The sequence below is a fragment of the Tachypleus tridentatus genome, chromosome 13 (genome assembly GCF_004210375.1).
Source record: "Tachypleus tridentatus isolate NWPU-2018 chromosome 13, ASM421037v1, whole genome shotgun sequence".
Classification (NCBI taxonomy): Eukaryota; Metazoa; Arthropoda; class Merostomata; order Xiphosura; family Limulidae; genus Tachypleus; species Tachypleus tridentatus.
Window position 1 is genome coordinate 138,965,836 of NC_134837.1, and position 20,874 is coordinate 138,986,709.

The 20,874-nt window shown below is 32.4% G+C and overlaps 1 protein-coding gene across 1 annotated transcript in view; it reads left to right on the forward strand.

Annotated features, from left to right (window-relative positions):
• Nucleotides 1-713: 713 nt before the first annotated feature.
• LOC143236947 (putative E3 ubiquitin-protein ligase UBR7) overlaps nt 714-20,874 on the forward strand; it is a 58,476-nt gene continuing 38,315 nt past the window's right edge. The window contains exons 1-4 of the mRNA XM_076475662.1: nt 714-1,055; nt 14,996-15,129; nt 15,763-15,823; nt 17,048-17,143. Coding sequence (XP_076331777.1) covers nt 894-1,055; nt 14,996-15,129; nt 15,763-15,823; nt 17,048-17,143 — 453 coding nt within the window. The 5' untranslated portion in view covers nt 714-893. The remainder of the gene's footprint in view (nt 1,056-14,995; nt 15,130-15,762; nt 15,824-17,047; nt 17,144-20,874) is intronic.

Consider the following 20,874-nt stretch of genomic DNA (forward strand, 5'->3'; position numbering starts at 1 on the left):
CCGAAACAATCGAAAATGTATTTACATAAAAAAACTCACAGAAATTAAATTTCGAAGGTAAGGGTTAATGAGATGTTTAATAAAGTGTTTACACTCTAGTTTTATAACATATTAGGTAAATTTTTAATATTTATTAATAAGTTAAATAATATGAAGATTAAATATGAAAAAAGAAAATATCTATCATGAAATCTAAATACAACTTAATTAACCGAAACTTGTTTGTTTGTTTTGAATTTCACGCAAAGCTACTCGACGGCTATCTGCGCTAGCCGTCCCTAATTTAGCAGTGTAAGACTAGAGGGAAGGCAGCTAGTCATCACCACCCACTGCCAACTCTTGGGCTACTCTTTTACCAACGAATAGTGGGATTGACCGTACCATTATAACGCCCCCACGGCTGGGAGGGCGAGCATGTTTTGGCGCGAACCCGCGATCCTCAGATTACGAAGCGCACGCCTTAACGCGCTAGGCCATGCCAGGCCCTACCAACGAATAGTGGAATTGACTATCACATTATAACGACCCCACGGTTGAAAGGGCGAGCATATTTGGTGCGACGGGGATTCGAATCCCGCGACCCTCATATTACGACCCGAACGCCTTAACCCACCTGGCCTAACCGAAACTTAATATTTATAATACCTTTTCTTAAAATTATGTATGTAGAAATAATGGCCGATATTGAAATTATTCTCTCAGCATTATTTTATTATGCAATATATGAACTCTTGTATCGATGAAGTGTTCGGTTTATCAGGTGACATTGCAAATGGTTATACTTTGTATTGCACGAATTTGTGAGACATTTTATTAATGTACAGATATACAATACCTTTGTACGTATAAAATATTACATCACACTCTATAACATCGGCGCGACATTAAACAAAATGGCTGAAACAGAGGATGTTGGTGAAAGAGAAAGGAATGGAGAAGAGGAAGAAGAATGTGGAATTACTATGTTAGATCTTCTGGAAGACGAACAAGAACTGGAAGAAGATGCCAATGCAGTTTTAGGTGGGAGCGATGACAAAAACTGCACTTATCCAATGGTATGTTAATCATATATTACGTTTCTAGTGACTGTAACTGTAAGTTTTAACTTAAGCTAGTGGTTTATATTATGAATAATATTAATAAAAGCTATGTATGTAACATCAAATTAATATTCACAACATTATGGCTGTTTACAAGTTGAAGTTGTGATTCACTGATTTTGGTTATTTTTTTAATTATTGTAGTATTATCGTTACCAGTACCATAAGTTATTATTTGATACTAACAATATAGTAACACTGAGTAATGTCACTATCACTCCAAACTAACCTAAAATTCAGGCGCTAAATATATTTTAGGTTTTTTGTAATTGTATATGGATGCATTTCATTTATACTTGCAGAGCATCATATCTTTATGTTACTCAGTTGATATAGAATTGGCATGGCCATGTGGATAGAGTGCTTGACTTGTAGTCTGAGGGTTGCAGGTTATAATCCCTGTTCCACCAAATATGCTGGCCCTTTCAGCTGTGGAAGAAGCATTATAATGTGCTGGTCAATTCTGCTATTTGTTAGTAAAAACAGTATCCCAAAAGTTGTTGGTGGGTGGTGATGATTGGCTACCTTCCTTCTAGTTTCTCTCTGCTAAATTAGGGATAGCTAGAGCAGATAGACCTTATGTAGTTTTGTGTGAAATTAAAAACAAAACAAAAACAGTTACTGTTAAATTCATTTCTAGAACCTATGTGTTTTTTTAACAAAAGGAATAATTTGGGTTTGTAGTTGCACTGATGTGTGCATTAGTCTCGAGGTGACCGAATTCCTATGCAATATCTCTGTGTATTTTTTTGTCAAATTTTTTGAGCAGTACAAGCCATAAAAACTGATAGGATGACTGGCTTATACTTACAGAATGACTTGCTGTTAGCACTAGTGAAAGCTTGTATTTTTTAGGAGTTTGTGAATGGGTTTTCATGTGTATTAAATATGTCATTCAAATTATAACTCATGTGTGTGATATTGTACTTACTGTAATTAAAGATCATTTTAAGTTTAACCATTTAATTCTATACTTTTTAATACCTTGGCATCCAAAATATAATTAGAAATACTCAAAGTTTAATGTCATCAGCAGTCTTTAGTAATTCTACTTATGTCAATTTTGTAAATGGCCCAAATGTTAAGGCACTTTGCTAGTAACAAATATGTAAAGGTTGACTCCATTAATAAATTATTTTGATTTTCTCTTATCCAACCACAATACAGTTTACATGGTTAGTCTTTCACCAACCATCACTGGTATGATTTTCATAGCTAACATTTTTGTGGCACTTTATTAAAAACTTTTGAAAACATTCCCTTTTATCCTTCAATGAGTTTCAGGTAAAATGTAACATTATTCCAAATTCCCTGTTTTTTTTTCTTTCAAAATTATATTTCACTAAATGATTTTGTTAAACTTCTTTTATCAGATTCTTTAGAATTTTTCCCACTATAAAAATTAACTCACTCACGATATTCAAGGGAACTTGCATGACTTTCTTTAAGAATAAATGTAAAATTAGTAAAACCTCTAATCACCCCTTTAAAAATAGGAATAACATAAGTAACTTTCTCTACAATACTTTGAATCTGCTGATTATGTCCATAATTGACATACAGAATTGAAAGAGACTCGCATATATGATCTTTGATCTTCTGCTTTATTTGTTGCTGAAATGGTTTCTGTTATTGGGCAAGTACTTTTAGAATATTTGGTAAAAATATTAATGTGAAGTACAGTCCACTTAATAGTAATTAAAAACAGTTTTTATTTCTTTGACTGCAAGTTTTACAAGTACTAGTAACACTTGTACAATTTACATGTAACTTATAATTGGCCTGTCTTCACAAATAATGACTTGGTAAAGGTTCTACATACAATATTCTACATGTGTAAAACTACAAGTATCTTAAGTTTTCTGTTAAAAAGAAACACAAAATGTACAGCACTGAACTAATTACCTGGTTGAATCAATAATCACTTAGACTGCTAAGATATTTTTACATATTTTATACAACTACTATTATTTATTATATTTAGAATAAACTTCCAGTCAGCCATGCACTCATTTCATGTTATCAGTACTTTTCTGGTGAAATAAAATACAAAGATCTAACTTAAAAAAAAAAAAGACTGGCAGTGAATATTCCCTAGATTCAAGTCCCATGTACACTCCTATTACACACATGCAAAGAAAAAAAGAAATAGCAGCGTGACAGAATAGTTTTGTAAGATGGTAACTAGGTTACTTATGATAGCCTTAACCAGCTTGAAAATTAGCTGTTCATTAATATTATAAAGAACATTTATCCAGCACAAGTCATATAAACAAGTGTTAACCATACAACAATATTTTGGGACAAAAAGGAACCTATTGGTACATCTCATATGTCCAGTCCTCTAATCTAAGCTAAAACTGTTAAATAACTAAATTAAAAACAAAAATATGAAAGCCAGTCCTTACAATTCATACAGGTAAAACTTTCTGTTAAATTCACTTAAATTTACTGTCTTCACAACTACAGAAGGCAATATTCCAAAGGTCAATTACCCTGTTAGAAAAATAAAACTCCCAAGCTGGGAGCTGAAGATGACCCTTACCCTGCCAAAATATGTCTATCCTTGTTCTACTATACTTACTGTTTAGTATGAATAAAGATTGTGCTTCAACACTATTAGCTTCCTTTCTAATCTTAAAACGACTCAGATTTTCTTTAACTCTTCTTTCTCAAAGAGAAAACAGTTTGAAAGAGCTGAACTTCTCTACATATGACAAGCTCTCCATCCCAGACACCATTCTAGTGATCATTCTTTGAACCCTTTCCAAGAATTCTGTCTTTCCTAAGGTCAGGAGGTAAAGATTGAACACAAGATTCCAAATGTGGCTAATCAATGACCTACACAGTGAAATTGTAACCTCTTAAAATTTTCATTCAGTATTTCTGTAGATATAATTTAAAATCTTATTTGATCTAGCAGAAGCACACTGCTTCAATGACAGGCTTGTTATACACAAGTTTGTATACATATTTGTACATGTTAAGTATTTATACTATAAGTTGTAATGCTCTGTGTGCATCTTCTTTGGAATTTGGTAATTTTGAGTAATTATTCCAAGATATTGGGTCTGTTACTAATCTCAGTGCAAAGTGATTTTTGTGACGTGTTTAAAAACTGTTTTTCTTCAAAGATTTTAAATATTATTTGCGTAAACTATAAACCCTCCCAAATATATATAAAATGTTTGTTTTTAGTAAAACTTGATTTTGTCTCTTATTTTCTCTACCCTAACTGTGTGAGTCCTATCAACTTGGGTGACCTCATGAATGTTTTGTCTAAATAGCTTAAATTTCATATCATTGTATATTTATTTATTATGTTTATTTTTTTTACCTTTTGGTCATGTCTGGCTAACAGAAACAGAAGTTACAATGACACAGCACACTTGCACTCATGTTACTGTATCTAATAATATAAAAGTGACCTTTAATCTTTACAGAGAGACTGTCTTGGCTGTCTTTTAGTGGATTAGTATTATGTAGTTTGAATACTATTTATAATAATTCTTTATTTTCTTCCATGGAGCCAATCCTTCATCCAATTTGCTAACTTATTGCTAACACCTATAGAGAATTTTTTATAAATCTTTTTTATGTGGTATCTTGTCAAATGCTTTTTGAAAATTCAGATGCACCATATTTTCACCCTCATCCACATATGCAGTAAGCTTTTTAGAGAATGTTAGAAGATATGTAAGGCATGATTGTTCCTCAATGAAACCATGTTATCTTTCAAATAACATTCAAAATTTCATTAAATTACTTTGCAAAGCATCTTTTAACAAACTTTACAAAACTTTTCTCACAACTGATGTAAGACTAATTGGTTTGTAATTACTGGGACAGTTTTTATGACTTCCATTGAAAAGAGGATTGACAATAGTTTAAACTTTGAATCCTCTGATACCTGTCAACTAACTATTCATGGAGTGGCAAAAACTAGTTGTAAGTGGCTCACATATCAAATCTTTAACCTTTAAAACCCTTGGGGAAATATTATTTAGTCCAGGAGCCTCATCATTCTTTAAACTTTTCACTTTTATTATAACAGGCTCAGAATTAATCCAGTCTTCTTGTTCCATCTGTCAGTTGTTCAAGATGTGGAATACTGTTTAAATCAGTAGTTTTCAACCTTTTCTGACTAGCGGCACACTACGACAATCTAAACATTTTCGTAACACTCTTGGAAAGCCTTAATTTTTTTGAGGTACACGTTATACGGCAAGCATTAAAAGCCTTAGAACGAAAATCATGGCCAAAGCAAGCGATAATAATGTCATTGTGCATCATGTTTAGATACATGTAACACAGAAGAGTTAACTTAAAAAGCCTTAGAATGAAAATCACGTCCAGAGGAAGCGATATTAATGTCATGTGCACATTGACAATACTATCACTTGCTTTGACTTTGAGTGTCGTTCTAAGGATTTTTAATGATTTTGTGGTATAGCAGAAAAATCAAAACTTTCTATTTTTACATATGTTTTCAATGTGATGCTTGTGCCTGCTTCCAAGAGCAAATCAAATTGAAGTGAGGCTCTAACGTAGACAAACAAGCTCGCATTTCATCAGTGACTGTAAGAAGCTTCTCTCTCTTTTTGGCTTTATTTTCAGTCAATGCTGAAAATCCAATTTTGCAAAACCACGAAGATGCAAATGAAAGCAGAACTTCAATTGCCTTTGAACTGATTGCAGGATATGAATTTTTAATGGAGATCCAAAACTCATCCAAGCTCTTTTCGGGAAACAATAACTGATAAAATTTGCCATTTCGTAAATCAATGAGCTGTTCTTCCTCCTCAGTTGTAAGATTTGTTGTCTCATTGATTCCGAATAGATAGGTCACCCATTTATATTTGTCGACAGCAAGTGATGGGAAGTAATGTTTTAGTGCGGACTGTAGGTCACTTAATGTGTTCAAAATTTGAGGGACAATTTTCTTCTTTGGTGGACATTTGTTAACAGAAGGAAAACAAAAGGGCTTCAGTTTGGACGTTGCAGTAATAATGTTTTCAGATGGTCCTTGGAGACTTAAGTTCAGAGAATTTAATTTGTCAAACAAGTTGGAAAGAAATTGAACCTTCAGCCACCAGATCTCATCATGAATAGAAAATCCAAAACCTGCTTCTTTAACCTCCAAGAAAGAAATTACTTCAGTTTTTAGTTGGACAAGATGCTTTAACACCTTTCCTTTTGAAAGCCATCAAACTTCAGTGTGATATAGTAGCTTTTTGTAGTCTGAATCCATCACCTCACAGAGAAGAGAGAAAAGTCGAGATTGAAGTGGCTGAGACTTGATGAAATTCACCACTTGAATAACTTGATTCATAACAGACTGCAAATCTTTTGGCAAAGATTTGGAGGTGAGAACCTCTCTGTGAATCATGCAGTGAACAATCCTAATGTTTGGATTTTGTTGGCGCACCAGAGTGACAAATCCCTTCTTTTTCCTTGCATTGAAGGACAGCCATCAGTGCAAATGCTGACACAGTTATTCCAATGTAATTTGAAGAGCAAAATGTTTACATTCACCAACTTGAAAATGTCTTGGCCTTTCACTATACTTTTTAAATCTTTGCAAAAAGTATTTGTTATGAATTTTCCATCTTTTATGAATCGAACAAAAGCCAGGACTTGAGCTTTTCCACTAATGTCAGTAGATTCATCAACTTGAAGAGACCATAGCAGAGACAATTCTTCTTCAGGTGCTTCGAAGTGTTTGGAAACTAGATCCTTCAAATCTGATGAAAAGTCTACAATTCTGTGCGAAATTGTGTCATTGGACAGTGGAACTTGCTTAACCTTTTTGGCAGCATCCGTTACAAGCATAGTTTCAATGATGATTGCTAATGCTGGTGCAATGACTGATTCGGCCTCCGTATGTGCTTTCTTGCATTTTGCCAACAATTTAGCAATCTTAGAACTTGCAATCAATCCTTTTTTTTTTCACAGCTTCATGTAGTTCACAAGCTTCCTTGATTGTTTATGTTGTGAGCCGTGAGATTCTTGAAGTATTCTTTTGGTTTATCCTTCACAGCTGAATGTTTTGTTTCCAAGTGTCTCTTCAGTTTGCTAGGAACAAGTGCCTCATTTGATAAAGCTGCATTGCAGAGTAGGCAGAATGGTGATTGAGAATGTTTCGATTCCAAAGCGATAAAACCTTATTTGATGTATTCATTTGTGTACTTTCGTTTGATTCAACATATTCTCCTTTGCAGCATCAGACTTACTTAAATATTTTTCCATGGATAAATAATAAAGCTAATTCATACACAACAAGCACAAAGTTCTGCAATTGATATAAAATTCCTACCTACAGCGTAGTAGCTGTAGCTTACCTCAGAATGAGAGCGTGTTCCAGAAAGCAGTTTGATTGTTAGATGTATCATTTATGATGTACGAAGCGCTTGTTGTGCTACAATTAAACTAACAGTCGAACCGTTGCAGCCGAGAATGAAATTTAAGTATGAACTTCTCAGTGCTCGAGTTCAATGAAAACCATCTAATGTTTTGGAAGGTTTCAGAGTGTCTATATAGTAGCTTTTATTAACTGATGTGTTTGACTTGCTTGTAAAATCCCAAGAAAGTTGAATGTGTTTCAAAAACACTGTGGCACACCAGCCAATCTCTCACAGCACACAGATTGAGAATCACTGGTTTAAATCTTCACTGGTAAAAACTTTGTTTATTATCCATCTGGGGTCCTACTTCCACCTAACATTTTGTTTACCTTTAGTGTATTTAAAGAAATTATTATTGTTAATTTTTACATATACAGGCAACATTTTCTCATACATCCTGTTTTATGTCCTAATTTTGCTGTTTCAATAACTTTATCTTCTTTAAAGTTTTAATTTTCCTCTCATACCATTCAGTCAAAATTGCTTAAGTTTGTGGTCCATTTCTTTAACTTTATCTTTTGTACACTTTGTGAGCCAAACTTTTTTTTTACTTTCAGCTTTCCTTCTTTTTCTATTGGAATATGTTTAACTTGAATATTTGAAAATTTACATTTAAAAATTTTCCATGTCTGATTAGTGTGTCTGAGTAACTCAGCTGCCTAATTCACAATAGATAATTTGTGTTACATACATTCAAAGTTTTTTTTTTTAATTTGTGACCAAAACATTATTATTTCTGTTTTAATGTGCCGCAAAATGTTGAACTTAAAATAGCAATGATTGCCTGCACCCAGATATTCTCATATTTCTACCCTCTTGATCATTCCTATATTTGAAGTTAATAAATCTAAAATAGCACTGTTTGTTAAAGGCTTCTTGACTATTTGGTGAATAAAACTATCTTAAACAATTTCCAAAAGCATTTTCCTCATGACTGACTTCAGCATTTTCTAAACTGTATGCCTGAAATTCAAGTCATTAATAATTATGACTTCATTACAGCTGAAATCTTAGTCTCATTGTAAAGTTTCCTACTAATTTTATCAGCATTATCTGGTGGACTGTAACAAATTCTAAATAAAAGCCTCCACTTTTTATAATGGAGCAGTTTGTTATGCCAAAATGAGATTTAATGGTCATGAAAGCTACAGTGTATTATCATATGAAAGGGAATTTTCTGCCTTCTATGTTGTATGCAGTAAAAACATTTTTTTTTGGAAGAACATTATCAAATATTTGGCCAAAGACACTCACCCTAGGCTAAACCAATATTTTCATTTTTGATGTTATTGTAGAGAAAATTATACACTGAAGTGTGTTTCTTGGTGAAAATATTGTTACAAAATGCATAATTTTACTACATGACATAAAGGAAGTAACCAAGGAGTGTAATAAAACAAGAATAGAAAAATTTGTAAACCCTTGCCAAATAATATGTGCATTTAACTATAGAAATCACACATCAAACTGGAACCAAAATGTATTGTTTACATGTATTTGTCACAATCCGGAGTTTAAAGTAATCATATTAATGCAAATACTGATATATTCTTCCTTTTTAGCCAGCAATATTCATATGAAAAATATAAGAACCATTCATGTATGGTGTTTGATAGATTGGAATATCTCACAAATTATTGTGTTTGTTACAAGTGCTTAAGAAACTCTGGCATTGCTGTAGTATCCTTGTTTGTTGTTGTAGTACATCCTCTTGTATGGCTTCATGATGGGTAGAGCCAGTGAGCACTGAAATGTAGTGGAGACATTTTGGTGGAAACATCTTCACCACAACATACCAAACTCCTTTTGAAATCGAAGGCCATTGGGGATACACCCATCGAGGTAATTCCCCATGTATCTTTGAATTCTTCCAGGGAAGTTATAGTTGAGAGGAATTTAAGGAACATTCCTGAGTTGGAGATCTTTGCTTGTTTCTTCAGCCAAGATGTTTCATTGTCTGAATCTCTACTCACAAAGTATGGTGCCTACTAATGTTCTAATATTGATGTTTCTGTCACTATGTTCTCCTGCAACAGTAAAAGAAGGTTATCTGTGAAGCCATACATTCCCAACTTTCAGGCTTCCATTGTCAATGGTTTGGTTACTCAAAAAGATCACATTACGATTCTTTAAAATATGCTGATTGTGGTGGCAAAGACCACAGTGCTTATGAGTGCAGACTAGAACTGTGCTCTATTAACTGTTGTGGTCTACACCCCTCTTACCTTATTTCTTGCCCTAAATGAGCAGAGGAGAAAGAGGTGCAACACTTGAAGACTATAAATATCTTCTACCCAGAGGCTCAGAAATTATTGTTCCCAATTCCATCTCAGACGTATGCTGCCGCACTCCATTCCGCTGTCACAGTGGTAGTGCAGATAGATCTATCTGAGCCTAGCAGAGTCATTTGCAAAATGTTTGAAGAATCTTTTGCAATTCATGATTAAAAGAGTTGATAAATGTATGTCTACTTCCATCTCTGTCCCAGTGACTGCTCGGTTCGATTTCCTTTGGCTTTGTGTTTGGGTGTTTTCTCAGGTCCATCCTCTTCTGCAGCCCCAAGAAATAAAATGACCATTATTCACACCCTCAGTCACTAAAATCCTTCAGAGTTCCAAAATCCTTTTTGCCGATATTGAACATCAAGTGCGAATCACAGTAAGAACTTTGAAAGTGTTACAGAAAAAATATGGAGTTATCTACATTTATTTTTAGACTATTAGAAAATGATAAGCTTAAGGGAGCAATAGATCACAAATTACAAGCATTCATTAGTCTTGAAACAATAAGTAGAATCTAAATTTTCAATTTCATTACCCTAGCCTGGTGAAGGATATTAATATCAACTTTTTTTGTACTATCTAGTCACTGTTTTTTCAAACTACTCTAGATGCTGTATGTTGTTTAGTTGACAAAACCTTGTGAAAACAGTCATAAAAAGTTTCCTAAATACATGCATTTTCAAGAGATTGATGAAGAAAATTAAGAGCATTGATGACATGTTTACATTTATTTTTGACTCTGCTTTGTCTTTTAGTGACTCGGCCGTAAGCATGAAGGCTTATAACACTAGGAATTGGGTTTTGGTACCTGTGGCAGGCACAACACAGATAACTCATTTTATATCTTTGGGCTTAATGATAAATCAACAAATCTACATTTATTCACTGGATTAAAATGGAAGACTGGTTTATGTTTCTTCCTGTCTATATGAAACAAAAAGTTATAAAATGAAAAACATTGTAAGAATTTGCAGAAACTTTAGTTTGGTGAAGGAAATTGAGAATTTAAATAATAACGAAGTTCAACTATTAGTTTTGGCCTCACGTTTAATCATAAGAGAACAGTGATTCCAGAGTGGAATTTTCAGCTTATTAAAAGGTTTCAGACTTACCATAGTGAACATTAACAGAGAAACAGGAAATTTTAATTATTCACTCAAAATGTATTTCATTATGTGTTACTTCTTTGAATAAAATACATTTATATATGATTGTTGTTAACTGAGTTAGCATCCTACTTGCTGATCTTGGCGTGAATCTGGTGTGGAAAAATATATTGGCTAACTGCATGGAAATTTGGGTAAAAAGATTGGCTCACTACATAACAGTTTGGCTAATTGTTAGGAAGGATTGTCTAATTATTTTGCTCAAATATATTTGAAGCTAGCTCTAAGTGTAATTAATTCTTTATCTTGTTATTAATGTAAATAAGAAAAAGGCACTAGTGGGTTGTTCCTTCATTTTACATCTCTTCCATTGTGTGTTATCCTGGTTGTCCTTATCTTTCTCTGGGATTGTCTGACATCCAGTCATCAACCAGAAGCCATTCAGAATCTTCTGCACAAAGAGATCATAGAACTGTCATCTTCAGTGATTGGGTATTCACACTCACCATTATATGAAAGACTGGCCTCTTCTCATTCCTTCCTGCCATTTGGCAGAGCTATAAACTCAAGGTCTTCTATTTGAAGCTGTGACACCTGGGTTTCTTTAAAAAAAAAAAAGTGCTTTTTCAGTTTTTATTTCCAACTATATAATGCCCAACTTTTTCTATACTTTCAGGATATGGAATTAGCTGTTTTTTTAATACAGTTGTCTCCTTCACTGGTGTATGCAGTTCTGTCTGATTTGTGAATGTAGGCATCCTTGGAATCAGTAATTGTTGGTTTTCTTCAGTGATTATTATGAGACCAGTAAAACATTTGTATGGATGACTTGGATTGTCTGGTGTCCATATCAGCCTCCTTCCCATTTGATCTTTATTGATAGTTAAACATGGACAATACAACAGAACGTGTCCCCTCTCTTGCTGCCACAAGGTGCATCTTTTCAGTGATGGAGAACTTGTGTATGGGAAATGAAATTCAAAGGCCTCTGGACAGAAGAGAAATCTTCTTTCTACATCAGTCTTTTTGCACTTTTACTAGTTTAACAAACTGGGTTTTGGCCTCTCATAATCATCAGATTATTCTCCTTTCTTATCGTATTCCAGTTGTTGTGAACTTAGTGACTGAATGGCTATCTTATTCTAATAGAGTTATTTCCATGAAATAGATGCCTTATCCACAAGTTTTTATTAGACCTGTTCTCATCTCAGAACATCCATATTGATGCTTTTGCCTCCCACTGGAATGCCCAGCTCCTTTCCTTCCTTCTCCAGTCTCTTATCCTAAGGCTTTGGGTATAGATACTCTGCCAGGATTGTACGAGTCTGTGCGTGTATGCATTTCCTCTAATTTGTATGTTATCCAAGTTTGTTGCACTGATTAACTCCTTGTTCTGTTAAGTTCTTCTAGTGACATCATATTAATCAGGTCAGCCTTGGCTTCCACTTGTTTTTATTTTTAAGATTGCTAACCTCTTCTGCTTCTTCTCTTGCCATCCTTCTTTTGTCAGCCTCTGTTGAAAATTTTTCATCTGGTGATCCACATTCTCAGCTGCATGCCTGGCTTTTATCTAGTCCATTGCATGACATCAGGTATTAATCTCTTTGGTGGCACCTTTATAAACAATCTGTTTGACACTCTTCATTGGATGTTTATAAATGGAAATGGTCTGTCATTATTGACTTCTCAGACATGTTTATAATCTCTCTTGTTCTTTTTTGCGACATGTTTTTCAATTTCTCGGATGGTTTATTTAACAAAGGTTTGATATCTTCATCCATTTTTCTGTGTAAGGTAGTTTTTTCTGCTACTTTTTTTTTTTTTGGAAGATGTAAAGTTTTTGAATTTCCAGTTTTCTTTTCTCAGTGTCATTTCCAGATTCCTAATTAAGATATCTCAGTGGTTTTTCATGGCTTACCTCATCCATTGTCTGACCTTTGGCATCATTTTCCCTATATCACCCTATTCAGTTAAGACTGTTCTCTTGTTGGGTAGTTGATGTTTGGATGTGTTTTTAGTTCATGTTTACAAGACTTTTTTTTTACCATTCCACACGTGTGTTTTTTTTTGTATTATCTCAGTTGGTCATTTCTTTTCAAAATTTCATTGCCTAGAGAAAAGAACAAGACTTTCTCTCATTCATTCTCCCTCCATTTCTCTTGAATTCATTATTTCACTCGAGTAGAAAGGGGAAAAGGTGGGTGCCCTCCTTCCAATAACTCTGGAGATTTTCCCAGATATGTATGGTAGGAGCAGGACTAACCTACATGGGAGACTTCTCATAGTTCTGGTTCAAATATGGCTCTTGAGATGAATGTGAACTTTCTTTTTGGCCATTCTCTTCACTTCAGTGATCATGGAGGAGAGTCCTCATCTTCTCATAATTCTGCATGCAGAGCATCAGTTCCTTTTCTATTAGCTGAGTTAGTTTTTTTTTCTTCTACATCCTTCTTATAATTTTTGGGGCAGGAGATCTTGTCTTACATTTCCTGCTGGAGAGTCAGGTAATCTGTTTCTTCAGGTTGAGTGAGGTGTGACAGGCTCCATAATTCTGAGGTCAGTGTGTTGCATTAAGCACTTGAGGTTGGAATAAGAGCTTGTTCACTTGGTGTTACTTGCCTTCTCTTAGTCCAGTGATTCAACATGCATTGTTCTGTAGCTTTCAGGTTGAGTTCCAATACCATCATATTGCTAATCAAGACCAAATACAAAGTATTCTTTACACCCAAGCCATTTATACCTTAGATCTTAATTTGAATTCACAGCCCTATAGTTCCAATGACAAAATGTCTTGTTTTAATGTGGAGGAATTTATGTTGTTCTAATGAGGTTTAGATTTTGCCTCTGTAGCTGCTTTGCCTTTACCACCTAGTAATTTGATCTCATGTTGTTTAGGTGAAGAGCATACCTGTTCTAGAAATGGCATGGACCTTGTTAGTTTTCTGTTGCTTTATTTCATTTTTGAAGTTAGTTTCTGTGTGGACCTTTCCCTCACGTGCCTCTCCACTTTGTTATTGTGGAATTCTAGCTAAGGTGTGTAAGAGGAAGTGTGTTTAAGAAGTTAACATTTTCCTTTACCAAAAATGTATTTTCAATAATATTTACCTCATCTCACAGAAAATAGCCTTTAACTTCAGTTTTGTTGTCATATGAACCAAGAGCTATGAAAAATCTTGACATTCACACTTTTAGTCTTGAATAATATAACCCAAGTCTGGTAGGTAAAATTTTATACAGTATATTTAGAGAGATAAATAAATTGCATTTAGGTTTTACTTTTATGTCTTAGTTAATTATATATTATGTTTTAAGATACGTAATTGAAAGATTTAAACAGTTTTAAAATTTATCTCAAACATTGCTCCATTTCCTAAGGCTCATAATCTTGTGTAATTATGAGATAAATTTACCAAAGGCTTACTTATCTCTCTTAAAGATACTGCAATACTTCCTGAAAGCATTGTTGACTTGTGTCAAGTTGAATAACAAATGGTAAAGGGCAGAAAAGAAAAGTAAAAAATTAAGTATATATGAAAAGTAAAAGACCTAACATTACAAATATCATCCAAAAAAAGATCCTTTAGGATATTTCATGAAAAATTAAAAGGAATGTATAGTTAGTCATGTGATGGAGTATAATATAAATGTAAAATTTAAATGTTTATCTTAAAAATCTTTTGATAATCATTTATTAGGTTTTAGAGATTGTACAAATAAAACTCAAGCTGTAAGATGAAAATAGTGTTCTTATACTTAATATAAATATTATCTTGCACTCAGACTTAATTAAAATGTCATTCTTTGGAGTAAGATATTTGTAATCTTTAATAAAGCCTTATCAGTTTTTTGTGATAAAAGGTTAGAGTTACTATATGTATTGTTGAATATGTATTGCTTCCATGTTGGGTTCCTGCAAATTGCAGGAGACTAATGAGAAAAGGTTAAGTGCTGCATATGATCACAAAAACATGAGCTTAATTTCAAATATTTGATAAATTAAAAAATATACTAATATATGCTTTTAAACTTTAGACTGTATGGTTTAGAATTAAAGAATTGATTAAAGTTTCACCATGTAAGTAAAATGCACTGATATATTTCAGGGTTATGTTAAGAGGCAAGCATTATATGTCTGTGGAACTTGTAGCACAGTTAATAACGATCCAGCTGGAATATGTCTGGCATGTAGCTATGCCTGTCATGAAGGTCATGAATTGTTGGAGTTGTATACCAAAAGGTAAGGTGTATTCATAAACCTAGTCAACTTTCCAGAATACTTTCACAAACAACTACCAAAATTGTTTATCACGTAATGAAGATTTTATCCATTTTTTAATTTCTCAGAAGTTGAATTTTATGAAGATGTTGCTACAGTTATGTAAAGGTTTATTATTATGTGAAAATATTTTATATAATTTATTATGTCAGTTTTGTAGGAAACAGAAGTACATAAAAATTAAGCACAAATTTAGCTAAGGAACTAGGAAGTTGGCTTATGACATGCAATAAATGTTAGATGAAATATTAAGAATTTACAGATGAAATTTACTAAAATTGAATTAATTAAAAATATACTATTGGGATTAAACTAACTGCGAATTAATTAAAAATGAAGAGATGGAAAATATGTTTTAAAAGAAGTCTCATTTTTGAGATAATTTTGTAGGAAGAGCTTGTAATTGAGTTAAAGCTTTGTTTGTGGTTGTATTGTTACTGTTATCAGAGCTGCTACTATATAATGAAATACATAACACTTTCAATAAAGAATTTTCTGTAGGAAATCTTGCTTTCAGTAAGTTGGAGATCACATACATAAGAATGATAGAATTAATTTTGAATATATATAATTATACATATTTTCTCTTCACAGGAAGTTTCGATGTGATTGTGGGAACAGTAAATTTCCAAATACTGTTTGTCGTTTGTATGCAGTAAGTGAAATTCATTTTGTACTATAAATGAATTATTAGCCTGTTCACAGAAAAACTTTGTACACTACTAACACAAATGATAAAGCACTTATTTTTCCATTTTTATAAATTTGGCAATATAATTCTGATCTGGTAAGATAGTAATGTATTACTAATAAAGACAGCAGTTTTTTTTATAAAAATCATAATTTTCCTTTTCCTCTCCTTAGTCTTTTTTTTTAATGTTTTTTTAGCCACCTGGCCTTTGTGATTTCTTTGCATTTATAGTTAAGTGTTTTTGAAGTTGTTCAATCCTGACAAAGGTGGTCATTCCCTTTATATGGAAATCTTGGTGTTTAAGTTAAGAACTGTGTTTTGTTGAGGTGTCTGAAACTAATTTACTGCAAGTATTCATTTTTATTGACACTTGAAATTTTTGAAAATGTAACACTTTTTACTTGATATTGTCACTTGTTATGATTATGTGATAACTACCAGAAAACCTGCTATAATTTAACAATAATAATTACATATAGTCTTAATAATGGTAACAGGCAAACTAATTTTTTTTTTTAATTACACTCTGTCATATGTCAGGTGTTCCTGAACTGGCATTATGTGGGCTACATCTGGCTTACAAGGGTCTACTAACATATAACAAAAGGTTACAAATAGAATAAATAAAATACACATGGGATAAAAAAGGACAAACAGTGATACAGTAAATCAATTTGTAAGTAAGACAGTTTATCTTTTTAGCCCTCACAGTGGCACAGCAATATTTGTACAGACTTATTCTGCTAATAAATGGGTTTTGATACCCATGGTGGGCAGAGCAAGGATAGCCCTTTGTGTAGCTTTGTGCTTAATAACAAACAACTTGTCTTTGTATCTCACAAAGCAACATGTGCACATGACCCTAACCATTCCTCAGTGTGCATGATGATTGGCCTAACATGATCAGTGTAACAAACATTTAGTGATATTAAAATATATTTTAAGAAGTATGTTGGGTACCCTTGTTGTTAGGGGTATTTCAATAATAAAGTAGTTAATGGAGAGTTTGAGTGCTATGAAAATAGTAATTTTTTTTCCTGCAACCTAGAGTTCTCTATTTCAAGAAGCTTTAAGTGCATTGAGTTATTTAATATATAAAGTTTTATAATATTCACCTAAAAATAAAGTTTACAAGTATTTAAGAATGATTAAACCTTTATTGTACTTTTTTTGGTGGGATTTTTGTAGAAGAAAGATAGTTTGAATTATCAAAATGAATACAACCACAACTTCAGGGGAAGATACTGTTCATGCAAACGACCATATCCTGACCCAGATGATGAAGTGAGTATTTTTAAATGCTTTACTAGTTTACAGTATAAAAAAGAGAAGATCAGAATATAGGTGTTAAACATTAGAAAAGTGAAGAATTATCTGTTATTCTGATCTACAAAATATAGTGTGCTTTCATTTGCAAAAAGTGAGTGCTTGTGTTACAGCATGATGTAATATGTTAAAATAATATTTTTTCAACACTAATCTGTGTGATTTTTTTATAATTTTATGATTACATGATAGCAAAGTAGTTATTTAAAACAAATTTAGTAGTTGTTTAATATGTGTATGTAATGTAAAGTTATGTATAATGTGAAAAATGTTAAATATATCCTTCACTATTTTCTGATATTCTGGTGATTGTATGAAAATTATTTCAAAGTACACATTAGTAAAACACTAAACTAATTAGAGTAGTATTGAGTGATTATCTGACAAAATAAGAATTTTTTTTTTATATTTTTATGTTTTAGATGTAAGCTTATGATTTAAAATGCAGGAACTTTAGTTTTAGTTGTTTTTGCTTGTTAATACAATTTTTCCCCATCATTATCTTACCCTTGTTCTTAATTTCAACCAACTCTTCTGTCTTCCTATTCTGTGGAGGTACTTATTAAAAGCCTGGCTATTTAGAAGATTTAGGCTCACTTTGATGTCAATCAACTTATTTCCATGAATGTGTTATCTCTCTTTGAAGCAAGTATATTATGCTTAAGTACTTGCGTGCTGCAGAAGATGAAGGGAGGTTAAGGATATCAATAGCTTCCTTTCTCAGTGGAAATGATCCACAGATATTTTTTCACTGAATCAAACTGGACAATTTCTCTGACAGTGAGTATCATTCCCTCTTTACAGACATTTCTGTATAAATGCAGGTCTCCAGTGAACCTGTAAGAGCTTTTCAAAACTGTATTTTGAAAGTGGTCCTATTTTTTTTGTGAAAATGATCTGTGAAACTCGTTTTTTTTTTCTAAGCCAACCTGAATCACACACATACATATTTTCATAATAAATAGGTTAATCCATTCAATGTGGCTGGGAAGTATATTTCCAGTTGCACTAAGAAATATGTGTTCCAGTTATAATGAAAGGGTTAAACAATACTTTAAAGAAAAGGAAAAGTTCTTAACTTTCTCAACATGGGCTTGGTTAATTTTACTAATCACATGAACTCTTTGTACTCATTCAAAGTCGTTATAGATTTAACACTTCTAACTTTCAATATAATGTTTATATATCTTCATGAAATTTGAGAGTCTTTAGTAAATATTATATGTGTTTTACATACAAAGCCCCCATTTTTTGTGAAGTTTTTTAAGTTAGAAATAAACATTTGTCTGTTTCTCTTGGTTATAATTAATTTATAATTTAATGTAAAAGTGAACTATTAACAAATTATGAATGAGAGGATGTAGCATTAGGGGCTTGATTTTCCATTTGATAGCTCTGTAATCAAACAAGACTGAAGGTTATAAAATTATGGTTCATCTGAGCAGTAATGAACATATAGTGACTAACGTACATTGAATTTCATACTTATTGAAGGGCTGATGGATAAAATAGAGAAGAAGAGATGCTTAGAGAGCATGTGTCACACAAGGGAAATTTGGAATCTTGCCTTGTAAAATTAAGAACTTAAAAGTTATATACTATTAGAATATGTATCATTAGCTAAGATTTTTTGCTATGCTAATTGATATAACATGAACAAGAAGTAGATTAATAAAAGTTTGAATGTCACTAAAGCCTCATGCCATGTGCAGTAAAGGATAACCAGGACAATAACATTAACTCTCTTTCAGGATATATTAATAGTTCTCTGTCATGTTTAATTTTATATTAGCTATGATCAATAGAAATCCAAAATATTCATGTATCTAATAACATATTATATAATTTGTTTTCTGAGAAAGATAATAACTAGTCTGCATGATCTTGCAATGGTCCTTTTGCATAGTTAGAAAATCAGAAAAATTGTGATAGTTAAGGGAAATTATCTACTTTTTCATCTTGTGCTATATTCTTTGATGCATTTTTTTTAACTAAATGAACATTATTTTGTGGATTACTGTCAATTAGTATAGAAAAAGCAGGGTTAAGTGTCCTTGGCACACACACACAAAAGTAAGCATATTTTTTGTTTTTCATGTTTTTTCTTTATTATTATTATTATAAAAGTAACTAATGCAAAAATAGGGATCTTTTTTGGTTACTTTAAGTAAAAAAAAATGATGTAATTCAAAAGCATAATGTGAGCCACACATTCCTCAAGTTATTTACAACTTGTAACGGTGTGAATATTAGTTTGATATAGTTCAAAGGGAAATAAAACAATGAAATTTAATTATAAATAAATGTATACCATTATGAGTTTAAAGCTACTTAGGATAAACAAATGCAGTTTTGTATTTAAGTAAAATTTGAAGTTATTCTAGAGGGAAAAAAGGGTAATTTAGATTTATTTCAATTTCTTTTTTGGTGGCTACAAAGTCAGTCAAATTGACCAACTTTATATATTGTTTGGGTAGAGAAAATAACATAAAATATAAAGTTTTACTGAAAACAAATCTTGAAATATATTTAAGTTTTAAAGATTACACAAATGAAATCTGAGATTTTTCAGATGAAGAAAAGTATTTTAAATCTTAACAGGAAAATCACTGCATTTGGACTGTTCAAAACAAATACTCTATATTTATGGGCAAATGTTTTTTAGTTTATTTAAAATACTTCACAATAGAACATAATTTTTTTTGTATGTAAAATACATAATGTTTACTGAAATATTACAAAGTTTTGTGAAGATATATAGTACAGTTCAAATGTGTTAGGATAAAGTAAAAATGTTATTTCAGGTTATTTCCAAAGAACAGTGGAAGGTAAATCATGGAAGAAACATCAGAGTTTCATTAATCTTCATATTTATTAAAACAGAAACTCAGTGAAGTACTTAAATTCAGCGAACAGTTAATATTTTGTGTGTACCACTTTTACTTTAATAACTGCAGACAGTTTTTCAGACATTGTTGCAACATATCTAATCAAAGTATCCTTTGGGATTTTACTTCAAGTTTTTCTTATACACTCCCATAAAGTTTCATCAGAAGTAACTTGATTTATCAACTTTTGATCTGTCAAATCCCAGATCTGCACAGTGGAGTTGAAATTGGAGCTCTGTAGAGGCCTTTGCATCATTTGACTTCAGAAGCTTCTTTTTCAGCTAAGTAATTTCTGCATATGCTAGGTGAGTGTTTTGGGTTATTACCCCTTTGTAAGTAGAATCCTTTTTCAATAATATGCGAACCACTGGGTATACCAAGACAGATCAGTATCTGATTGTATACTTGCACTGATTCGTCATTCCATATATTTTGCAAATATCTTCTATGGCCTCATCAGAAAAACACCCTCAAACCATCACACTGTTTTCCCCATGCTACATGGTAAGCATCTTTCACCTTTTTTCCACTGGATGTACAATTTATGCTTTTAACTAAATATTTTAAACTTTGACTCATCTATGCATAACACCTTTTTCCAATCATCAGCAGCCCAGTTTTTGTACTTTGGAGATCGAAGTAAAGGTCTTTTAACTGCTAAATGACCAAATCTTACATTTTTGTTGAGTCTTCTTAATACTGTAGATTTGGGCACTTTTCTGTCATTTGGTTCATGGTTGTCTATCTCATGCTTGAGATCAGTGGTAGTGTTCCTTCTGTCCCAAAGGTTGCATAAATAAG